The sequence below is a fragment of the Periplaneta americana genome, chromosome 16 (genome assembly GCF_040183065.1).
Source record: "Periplaneta americana isolate PAMFEO1 chromosome 16, P.americana_PAMFEO1_priV1, whole genome shotgun sequence".
Taxonomy (NCBI): domain Eukaryota; kingdom Metazoa; phylum Arthropoda; class Insecta; order Blattodea; family Blattidae; genus Periplaneta; species Periplaneta americana.
In genome coordinates this window covers 101,591,129-101,603,865 of record NC_091132.1, presented here as the reverse complement: position 1 = coordinate 101,603,865, position 12,737 = coordinate 101,591,129, and the positions used below count along the sequence as shown (strand labels likewise).

The window sequence follows — 12,737 nt, the reverse complement described above, 5'->3', positions numbered from 1 at the left end:
CATCAAGCAACCAACACTGAGTACACACTAACTCTGTGTGACTTAAATTCTGGTTTTCTGTATGTGTGAAATTCTCTGTTCCTACAGCACGTAAAAGTTTCACTCGAGTGACAGATAGTATATGTAAACAAGAAGACATTAGAGATATGTTAAAGAGGTTCAAATCATCGAGCGCTACTTCGTCTTCTTAAAATTGTCATAAGGTTACGAAAACTTTCAGTATTTTTACACTATTATGTATTACTACAATTATGAACTGATGAATATACATTACCACATTCAGTACCAAACATAAACATTGTACGTATTTCAAAACTATATTTTTATATATATGAAAATTACTAAATTTCAACACGGAACAAAATGTTTGTGCAGTACAGTAGCCTATGTCTTTACATACATATTTTCCAATTATCTGGCAAAACAGTTATCCAGCAATGGCTTTCTCCCACAGTTGGCAGATACAAGGAATTTTACTGTACTTCTGTTATTGTTAACGACACAAATGAACAGGATTTAGAGAAAACTTGTTATGAACTTGTTAAAAGATCTCAAAACATGGTTTGATAACATTGTTTTTTTTTTTCAATGTTAATATAATAAGATGGGTTATTATACATTTTCATCTTTTGCATAAAAAAAAAATTTAAAGGCATTAATATAATTAATTAAGGCACTTTGACAGCCCTGCCTTAGCTCATGAAGCTGTGGCATTGGGCAGTGGCTAATATAATAATTACAATACCGAAACTAATTCAAATATGGTAAGGTTTACCATTAAGTAAACAAAACTCAAATTTTTATTTTGCTCTCTAGGAATTTTCCTTGTTCTCTAATATCGTGATTTGGTCATTCTGCAATGGAGTGATCACAGATTAAGCTACTAACACCCATTTTATTATACTCAAAATTGGCCCTAGTAGAAAAACACATTAAAGCGACTCTAAATCCTATTTGTAGCCTAAAGTTATAATTAGATATCATTATTTCTCGGATTTCATTCACAATAAAACAGTTCCCATATCGCCATGATCTAGAGTTTACAATACCACAGACGCAATAATATCAGTGCAATAATACATTAAGGGGCGAGGGGGACAACATTTACAAAAAGACACTAACATTAATGTTCACAGTTGTATTTGTTTTTGCAATAGCCTTTACTCTCGTCAATGTCGATGATTGTGCCTGTACCCTCACAGGTTAGTAACAATTAATCACTATATTGCTTTTCATTATTACAGTGAAATGCCAGTATAACGAAGTTGAGAGGGTACTGTAATTATTTTCGTTGTAGTGAAATTTCGAAAATTGATTAAATTTGCCTACAAATTGTGTACCATATTATATAATAACAGATACTGTACCTGGGTTAGGTTGTACTGTATATCCATATTATATTCCAACTTCAATAAGAATTGGTACCATAATGCATTCCCGACAACTGAACAATTATTCCTGCATATTGTACAATATTTTATTACTCATCATGACCTTGTTAGAACGAAAAATTATGTTTTACAGAGCAAAAAGTACGTTGAACTGGATTATATAGGTTAGGTGTTACATTTACAACCAACGAGTTAGATACCGGTACTAGAGAGAGGCAGAAGAGCTCTGATAAGCGCTCCCTGCGGAGGCCAACAGTACTATGGATCGTTCCCTACAAAACATGGCGGCCTATAGTACTGCCAGCCTCCGCAAAGAGTGCTTATCAAAGGTATACTGCCTCTCAGCTGCTTCTCTATACTGAACTGTGAAACTGAAACAACAGCATAGTGTAGTGAAAGTAACTCTTGTTAACTAGTTGGCTTTAACTTGTGTTGACATTGTAAGCTTGGTGTAAAAGAATTTTTTAATGCTGGAATAATGCCAGCTGTATGTGCAGCATACAATTGCACAAACAGAAGCAACAAAACAGAAGATGTATATTATTTTAAGTAAGGGCGTAAGCTTCGTAAAGCATAGTTCTTTTGGTGAATATTATCTTTTCACGAAGCTTGTCTCTTCACGAAGGTCATAGGTACATAATGAAAAGACGTCATATAGTGAAAAAATGCATAACACTTTCTGCTGCGATTCTTCATGAAGTGACAGAGTGCTATGGTGATAATGTAATATAATTCTTTAAGTCATCTGCTGAGATGTTAATTTAAAATTCGATAGTTGGTGAAAAATTGTGTTTAATTTCTAAATATGTTCGCTGATTTGTTTCATTATAAATGCTCTTTCATGAGCAGTAGTTAGTAGGTTAGTATTGATTTATATTTCAATACATAAATGTATAAGAAGCAGCAAACTGTACCTTAATTACTGTTGAGGTAATCTGCACACTTAACAAAAATAAGCTTAGGCCTACATTCTGCACGTGAATTTTGTGATTTAGATTTCCTGGTACACTAAAACTCTTGGTAATATAATCAATTAAAGTAGGCCTACTATATTTTACATACTTAACACTGAAGCTCAGTTATGACATACTTAATAAATTTAGTTCAATTTCACATACTGTAATGTGACTGTTATAATAACATGAGAGAGAGCAACATACCCTCAATTTCTGGAATTAGACGTATCTTAACCCAATTCTTCTCTTGACCATCGTTTTCTAATAGTATGTAAATTTAAACACTTAGCTTTCCTATAGTACGCAACACTAAAACTTCCAACTTGAATTTTTGTAAGTTTTTTGGTGCACGAATCTGTGACAGATTAAGTTACGTTATGTTGGGTTAGTTTATGTTTTTCGTAATCTTTTTACATTTCCAATCTGTGACAGCTTAGTGTAGGTTTTGTTACGTCTTGCATATACGAATCTGTGACAGGTTAGGTTAGTTTAGGCTTTTTGTATGCCTTTCATATACTAAGTGAGGTGAAATGGGCGTTTCTAGTTATACTTTGAAGTGTTATACCTCTTCATTTCACATGTAAAATAATTACTTTTAGGTTATCTACACCGATCAATTCTTTCCAATTTTTACCTATTTTGTAATAAGTTCTCAAGTCAAATGACGTCCTATATGAATTCTTCACATTCCCAACTACCTTCCCTCTGAAAATTATACAGGTTTTTCACTCTTTTCGTCAAAAAACCTCCAGTGTCGCAAGCTATAGAAAATCCGACTATTTTAAATTTGTTTGATAAAAACCCGTTTTGTTGTGATGTACCTAGGATGTTCCTGAAGAGACAAGTTTCATGAAAAACCTACGACAAATTACTCATGTAGGAGAGAGTGGAGTAATTGAACGCACCGAACTTCCTATAAATTCCAAAATAATTTTTTAACGTTACCGATGTTGCCATTAGACTAACTCACTGAACACGGCCATAGAGTGCTGTCATATCCTAAAACTTTGGTGCGTATCATTAACCGCGGCGTATGGAACCCCACTCTCCTCTATGTATTTTCTTTTAAAGGAATTTTGTAATGTTTTGCTATACTATTGATTATTACATAGAAAAGTCTCTTTCCCTTTGCAAATGTTATAAATTTTGTAAGAAATGCAAGTCACAGTGCATTTCCAATGATTTTGGAAGTGAAAATCATAAATTTATAGTTTTTTTTTTTTTTGTTGATATGAACTATATAGCAATTTCTAACCTATTTAGATATGTTAATATGTAAGCTGATTTGAAAATGGTCTAAGTTCTAACCTCTAGTAAGGGAATGCATTGCTTGCTCGTTTACCCAAAGTTTAGGCTTTATTATGCTTTTTAATATTGCAGATTTCCACTGAAAGATAAACAACTGACAAAACAGTGGGTTGTTGCAATGAAGAGAGATAAGTGGCAACCTACAAACCATAGTTTTTTGTGTTCAGCTCACTTCGAAGAGAAGTTTATGTATAAGACTAATGACAAGAGGCGCCTGTTAGCAAAAGCAGTACCGAAAATATTTTCCTTTCCTATACATATGCAAAAGAAGCAGATAGACAGACCACTTCGGAAGTGCAGTTGCCAAGAAACAGCAAGAAGCAGCAGTGCAGAACCAGAACTAACCAAGACATTGTGTAATACTTCTGGGGAGTATTTTGTATAGCGATAATTACTTCATATCTCCTTTGCACTTCTGTTCCATACAGTGGATACTAGAGGATCTGATCTTCATTTGATTTTTCTTTTGATTTTTCAGATGTAGTACGTGCAAATAGAGACATACAGAATGACTGTAATTATTGCTTACCTAGCCCCCGAAAAACGAAGAAGATGCATGAGCAAGCTCTTGACAAGATAAAAGATCTAAAAAAGACTTCTAAAAGTGTTCGTCAAACTGCTAAGTAGCGAAAAGAAAGGGTTGTGAACTGTCGGAAAATAATTGAAGGTCTTAACAAGAGACTTTGTGAATCTGGAAGCAGCATCCTAAACAAATGTTTCCCTGGAGCTATAAAGGAACTAATAGATCTTCAAGCAAAAGGTGTAGTGTATCAGTATACAGAATCTGTGAGGAAGTTTGCACTGACAATGCACTTTTATTCTCCACAAGGTTACAGGTATCTCAGAAAGTATTTTAAGCTGCCACATCCAAGAACTCTTCGCCAATGGGCAACTTCAATTGATGGAAACCCAGGGTTTACAGAAGAGAGTTTTCTTAAAATTGCGCAGGATATGAAAGATAGCTCAGAGCCAATTCTAGGTGCAATTATGTTTGATGAAATGGCAATAAGGAGAGATTTAACATGGGATGGGAAGTATAATTCAGGCTATGTTAATTTAGGTCATGGTCACTTAGACAGTGAGGATTGCGAAGTAGCCAGAGAGGCACTGGTTTTCATGGTGACGGCATTAAACAGAAGTTGGAAAATACCTGTAGGGTACTGCCTGGTGAACGTTATTTCTGCTACTGTAAAAATGAACTTGTTGCAACAATATCTTAGAAAATTGCATGAAACCAGCATCAACATTGTAGCAACAGTTTGCGATGGAACAACAACTAACAGAAGTGTTTTTCAAAAACTAGGTGTGACGTTGAGTGGTGAAAACCAACAGTGCTGGTTTCCCCACCCTTCAGATAGAAGCAAAAAAGTATACTGTCTCCTTGATGCTGCCCACATGCTAAAGTTGATTACAAATCTGTCAGCTGAAAAGCAGGTGCTTATTGATGGGACTGCTATTTCAGAGAATACAAACAAAATTCAATGGGAATACTTAAAGAAATTAGTTGATTTACAGAACAATGAAGGTTTGCATGCTGCAAATAAAATAAGAAATCAACATTTGCAGTGGGAAGCACAAAAGATTAAAGTTTCTTTGGCTGCAGAGACACTTAGTAATTCAGTAGCCAATGCAATATTATTTTGTAAGGATATAGGACTCAAAGAATTCAGTGATTCTGATTGCACCGTAAAATTTATAAAGACTATAGACACAGCACTTGATATACTGAATTCATGTCATCCTATGGGCAAGGGAACGAAGTCTCCAATTAATAATATGAACAAAATATCTGTATGTAATTTCATTGAAGAATGTATCCATTATCTAAAAAACATCAAATTTGTTGATGGAAAGCCTCTTTGTAATTCTACTAGAAAAATTCCAATATGCGGCCTAATTATAGATCTCATGAGCATTCAAGGTCTAGCAGAAACATATGTTTGACAGGAAATCCCAGCTCTAAAATATATGTTAACTCGTAGACTCAGTCAGGATCACTTAGAGTTATTTTTCTCTAGTATTCGTAACAGGGGTGGGAATAGAAATAACCCAAATTCTGTTCAATTCAAATCAGCATACAGAAAATGTCTAATTGCTCAGATTGATCCATCATGTAATGGAAATTGTAAATCAACAGACAGTGAGGTGCTGACATCCAATACAGATGTCCCAATAAGTGTGAAAACAAACAGAAACAAAGGTATGATTGATACAAGTATGCGTCCATTTGATCATGATTTTATTTCAGATTATCAGGCACTAAGCATATATAGTGAAAATGTTGTTCAATACATTGCTGGTAGCGTAATTAGACAATTGTCAAAGACACTTAAATGTTCTGAATATTTTGAAGTGCTTATCACTACTGATCGCGTCAAAAAAGGCAGCCTTATTAAGGTGAAAGATGTGAAAAATAATTTGTATATTCCATCAAATGATGTGGTTAAATTGTGTAAAGTAGCAGAGAAGGTTCTTAGGAATAATGAAAATATGTTAAGGAATGGTGGCTCTAATGTGATGTTAAAATTACAAACAGAAGTGTTTTTTATGTTGTCTGGATGCTTGTTTCCTGATCGTGTCCATCTGTTTACAGCAACAGAAGCAAATGAAGAACTTCATTACACTAAACTTATTAAGCTTATCTTGAAGCAATATTTCACTTGTCGATTTCACCATTATTTGAGAACTAGAGCACAGGAAGAAAGAGGAAATCAAATTAGACAAGTCTTTACAAAGTTAATACTTTTCAAGGGTCAGTAATATTGCATTGTACAGTGGGTCAAAACTCAAATCTAGCTGGAAAAAATTAATCTTTCTCAGCATTTTTCTAAACATTCAGAACAATTCTGTGTTTCTATTTTTATTTTCATTTAGTTACTAAGCGTTTATTTTCCCAGAATTTTCGAGTCCAGTTCTTCAAAGAGGTGTAACCACACGGTAACCCATTGCGCACTGACGTCTAAAATGTAAAATAACTAAGTTCCAAGACTGTGCAAATAATTTGATAGTTGCCGTCAATTAGAGTTTTTGTACTACATTGTAGCATAATTTAGATCATGACAGAGTATGTTAAAAGTTTCGTCAAAGACATTAAATATGAAATAATTGTTAAGCTGTTCAGAGTAAACCTTAAAAGGACAATTTGTTGGCTTTCTCATTTTCTTTGCCTTATTATAGACCATTTTGCCGCAAAGCGTTGTCCAGGGTGCACCACGTGGCGGTAGGTCTATGTGGATAAATTCACAAACGCCATCATCCTCTCAGACTCAAAAGCAGCCATTTTGTCCATAAATAAAACTGACCACCCCTACACAAAACAAATCAATAATTGTCAAAAAATACATGCAACTTTAAAAGAACATGGCAAAACAGTTGTGTTACAATGGATCCCAGGACATTGTAATCTACATGGGAATGAACAGGCTGACACATTAGCTAAGAAGGGTGCCAATCTCAAAAAAACCCACGGAAACCTTTGTCATTTAGCTCAGTAAAACAATATATCAAGCAACTACAAAAAAATAATCACCAACAAGAATTGGACATAAACATTTCGCAACAACATAGGAAATTACTGAAGGATATACCTCCTGAACCCAGAGACTAGCAGTTGCAAGCTTTCGTCTTAACACTGAACATGACATCCTGCGTAAACACCTCAATCATCTTGGCATCCTTCCATCAGCAACCTGCATTTTTTGTCATCAACAGCAATACATGGATAGACAACATCTTGCAAAATGCCCTGCTCTGAAATCCTCCAAGGAAGTCGACCACTACTGGGAAGCCAGAGCCCGAATGTTTTTAATTACTTAATCCGTAGTTTTGTTCACCACTTTGTTTTTCCCTCACTGATTGATAGTAAATATCATGTACTAGCCATTAGACAAATAAATAAATAATTGTTAAGCTTCTTATAGAAATATTGTTATTAATATTTTTGTGTATCTATTGTAAGTAATTACTGAAAATGCTTAAAATATTAATTTCCAAACTTTCAGCTACATACTCTTTATCAAAATACTACAACAAATACTCAGATAATCACAGACATCCATACGCTAAACGACTCTGCAAGATAGTGTAAACAACACGTGCAGAGATACCTCAGATGGGGGGCTGTGCTGTGTTGTCAATATTGCACTGAAATGCGTTTCTAGTGGAGGGGAGTTAGGAACAGTTACCTGTGAAAAGTGTGTGTGTGTGTCTATATATACTGTATATAAATCATGATTTCTTGATAATGAAGAAAAATACTTTTGTCCAGCCAGGTTTGTAATTTGATCCACTGTGCATTGGTTTGTTGTAGACAGCCTATAAATAATCTCCATCCAAATATCCTTCAATCAAAATTCAGTCACACGAATATGTTCTTCTGCAACAAAGGACCCCCCCCCCCCCCATGTGCCTTCAGTCTATGGTAAATCAGTCAAACATACAATCACATTCCTGGTTAAAGGTTAACAAATTCACTCTAAGCATTGGTAAAATAGTTTTTATTTAGTTCTTTCAGCACAAAAATTTCCAAAAAATTCAAATTGAAAATAAAGATGTTGATGAGGCAACTGCAACTCAATTTTGGGCATTGGGATTGATTTAGCTCTCACATGAGACATTCATACAAACAAAGTAGTGCAAAAATTAAGTCGGAATTTCTATGATCAACATTAGAATAAGTTAATTGATTTTTTCGTTTCATTGCCTTCCATGGAAGGAGTTATATGGATGTGATAGTGGGAGGTGGTGCGGATGCCTTTGTATTTTATTTTAGGTAAAAAAGTGTATGTGAATTAAAATTTAATTGTGTTGAGTGTTAATTGTTGGTGTTTTTTATGTTTGTTATTATTCTGGTATATTTCGTAATTACGATTAGTGTTGATAATATTTTCTGCGTTATCCAATTTGTTGTGTGTTGATGTGTGACTTCTATGTTCATTGTATCCTGTTTGAAATGACCTAGCTGTTAGTACTGCATAAAAATCGGGGAAATTATTGCATTTAATTGTGGATTTTCATGTTAGGTTACATTTATTTGTTTCTCTTTAATGTTCATATATTTCTGTAATATATTTTGTTTTTTATATCCTAAATTGTTTCAATTTTCTGACTGAAAAGAGGATTATGTTTTTTTTTTATTTTGATAAATGTAATGATTTTTTCTTCTTTTCATTTGTGTTTGTGTACTGGTACTGTTATATCATATCATTTATTTTTGTCAGCTGCCATACAATGTACAGATGCACATGTCAGTATATTTCATTACAATAAAATTCTTGATCCGAATAAATATTATGAAGACAAATAGTCCTTTAACACCACCTTAAACTTATTACAAATTTGAAATTATGTCAAGTAGTAATTTGGTTATAACGTGGCAAACGGAAACAACGGGAGACTTTGAGTAATAAGGTGTCCCGTAGTTTCCAATGAATACTTTATTTCATATTCTTGTATGATACACTTTCAATAATAATATTTCACAACATATCTATTATTATTATTATTATGTATTTGTATTAATTGTAGACTTGGGTCAGTGGAAGAGCAGGCCTTAACTCTGCCAGGTAAAATAAAATAAATTATACATCAATACATCAATATTTAATTTAAACATTTCGCTATAGGTTTGGTAAAAGGCGGGTTTATAAATGAAAAAGTATTAATTAAGACTTTAAAATTTCCAAAAAATATCTCATTCCCTCGGATTTACATGAAATGTACCGTAAATCATAATATTCGTTGCTGGATAATTAAACCCTCTCAATACAGGTATCATTGCCCCAGAGAATTATAAGATAAGACGGACTGAGCATAAGCGAAATATCTGTATTAATAAGTTTGTACCATCAAGAGTTTAGTATTTATTGTGTTTATAGGGCCTACTCCATTTTCTTTGTATTACTGCGTAGGGCTCTTTTTGTTAACAAAGAGGAAAGTAAGCACTTGCATCACATACAATTTGTCATTATTGTTCAAAATAATGTAAGAACAGTTTTATTCTGCAAAAGCCTCTGCCTAGTTGCGAGACACGTGTGAGATCAATATTTGTTTCAAATTATATTAGACTACACGATGTCTCCATCACGCGACAATATTTGTTTCAAATTATATTAGACTACACAATGTCTCCATCACATGAAAAGAAGTGTAGCTAGCTGTGGCTCCTGTTGTTTCTGATAACAATGTTAATCGGAAGTATCTTATCGTTTCAATAAATGTGGTGAGTTATGATCATGAGTAACTTTCTATTAGTGTCATTCTTTAATTATTATGTTGCATGCTAAGAGGTTATTTGTAGTTTTAATAATTGCAGTTTTCAAAAGTTCTCTGTGTTAATTCCAATTTCAAATTAATTTTCCTCAATAACTTAATTATTGGATATTTTTTTTTAATTTTCGCCACTACCTTTCCTATATTTTACTCCTATTAGTTACATACGTCGTCTCTCTTGAAATCACCTGGTGAGCACTGAATTACATGATTTCATATTAGGTTAGATTAGCTGTAAGGTAATTAAATTTGTGACGAAGCCAAAATATTATTTATTTTTCTTCTGGTGAATACATTCATCCGTCTTTAGGTGCTTTGCTTTGGTTGCATTGAGTATAGCTTATCATTTAATATCTGGGCTATATTTAGTGAAACTAATAAAACATAGGCCTACAGCTGTTATAAAACGTAAAGTTTTATGTGTATTTTACTTTTTACTTATTAACATAGTCTTAATATGTAACTCAATTCACAATAATACTAACTTCATCACAGTCATTTCCTACAACATCCGAGCCACGCCCCTTTGTTTTGACTAAGCAAAATATGGCGGACCAAAGTTCAATTGTCTTCAACTTTCAGAGGTCTTCTGCCTCTCTATAGTATCTAGCTCGTTGTTTACAACCATCTTGTCAAATCAATTTCTCGAAATATTATGATCTACGAGAGTGGGTTCTGTATAGACCACTACCTTCAAAAGTTCGATTTTATTAAACTGCTTCATTTAAATACAAATTCAAACCACAACAATCGCATCTACGGAAGTGCATTAAAAAAATTCACTGAAACCAAGAGTGACTGATGCCTAGCGAAACTCATTTTATTTTCTTTCAAATTTATTTTAAGTAATTTTTAACTGCTTATTAGGCCTAATTTCGTTAAAAACTTTTTTTTGTAGCGGGATGAATTATTATTACGTTAAACTGAATAGTTCTTTACTTATGCATTCTTTAAACTGAACATTTTTAACATGTAAATGGCTGGGACTAAAAAATTATTTCGTTATTCTGAAAAATTCGTAATTGTGGCATTTGTAATAGCGACATTTCATTGTACTAATCATGTTTGTATTACTCTAGAGAGGATATTGTAACTATTAATTTCGTATGTCAGTATTGGTCATAACCTTGTCAACAAGTGAAAACGACAATGAATTACAAATGTTTGCAGCCATGTTGACAGTTTGTGCTCTTCGTAGCATGTGATGGAATTGTATATGAAGATCGAGAGGCCCACTACCTGTGAAATAAGGTCAGTGATCTGTTTCTCGACTGCAAGAAATGTGAAAGCAGCAGATTCATCACCAGATCTATGAAGTGTATGGTTGCAATGCAATGAGTGATGGAAAAGTGTGTAAGTGGGTGAGACAATATCCACGAATCAATGCTAATGCCTATTGTGAGATCTTACAGAAATGTGCCATGCCATCCAGAATAAACGCTGTGTCATGCTGTCTACCGAAGTTCTTTTGCTTCATGACAACGTGAGGCCCATACTGCTGCTCGAACGCAAGCTCTAGTCGAATCTTACAGATGGCAGCAAGTGGACCTGATCCCAGTAGACTATCATCACAGTCTAGTATATACAGTCACGAAGCTCAATACGTAGTAAATATGCATCCACAGATAGTTGCTAACCACTAGGAACACTAATATCGCCTCAATACAGACAAGGCGAAATAGTACCGGCACAGTCTATTGTTCTTAGCACCCTCACAACTCAAGCTTCGTGACTGTATATAGGCCTAATAGACTGTGCTACCATGTCTTCCTCCATCTGAAGAGGTTTCTCACTGGCAAGCATTTCAAAACCAATCACCAGTGACTGTGCATGTGTAATCTGTGGACTGCATTGCCCGCTATATCATATCTTTGAGTGCTCACTAAGAACATTGCCGCTGTCGCATTACGCTAAAGATGAGTGACAAAGAACTGTGTACAATATACTCACAATACTCAATATACACAATGTGTTTATTAAACCTATTATATTATTTCAACACCAACGATGATGAAGTGAAAACAGTAGTGCAGGAATGGTTGTCAACTCAGGTGGTGGACTCCATAAAAAGGGTCTACAGAAACTTCTCCCCACTACAACTAATGTTTCAATAACAATGGAAACTATACAGAAAAGTAGCAAAATGTATGTAGCATCTGAAAACAAAGTACCCAAATGTTTCGTAGTTTATGTTTCATTGCAAAACGGTCCTTATTTTAAAAATAGTCCTCGTATTTGGGATGGGCAATTGTGGCACAGCTATTGCTAACTTAATATTATTGTCTTCTCTTCTCTGAAACATTCTCTTCCATTTGGTGCTTTGTCTCAATAAATAACAAAATACTTAACTCTTTTAACATCTGAATTGCTCTTCTCTCATCTTTGGGTTTGCCATATATTTTGCCATCCATTGAAACAACAGTATCTGCTCCAATTATTATATCGGCCTCCTTGCCATCTGCATTTAACCTGTCTGCTACTTCCTGCACTTTGTTGCGTGCAGTGTCAAGAACAAAGTCTGCATGGCATTTATATGTGTTTGGATCCAAAGATTCCTCATACAATGACGGACATACTTCAAACTTCAGTCCCTGAAACAGAAACAGCCTCTCAATAACAAAAAAAAAAAAAAATTTCCATTACATAAGCCCCCCAAAAAAAAAATTGTTCATGAAGTGCAAAAGTAATAAAAACTGAAATAGGCTATAGACTTAAGGTGCATCTACAAGGTTCTACTTTTCTTTCAACTTTAAGTATTCAAGCAATGCATGCAATATTGATAGTTAATATTAATTAATATACAGAGTGTCCC

At 34.1% G+C, this 12,737-nt stretch overlaps 1 protein-coding gene across 4 annotated transcripts in view; it reads right to left on the bottom strand.

The window, feature by feature from the left end:
* LOC138690979 (probable bifunctional dTTP/UTP pyrophosphatase/methyltransferase protein) overlaps positions 1-12,737 on the bottom strand; it is a 74,903-nt gene that overhangs the window by 52,462 nt on the left and 9,704 nt on the right. For all 4 annotated transcript variants that reach the window (XM_069812592.1, XM_069812593.1, XM_069812595.1 and 1 more), the window contains one exon: positions 12,275-12,516. In XM_069812592.1, the coding sequence (XP_069668693.1) occupies positions 12,275-12,516 (242 nt within the window). The remainder of the gene's footprint in view (positions 1-12,274; positions 12,517-12,737) is intronic.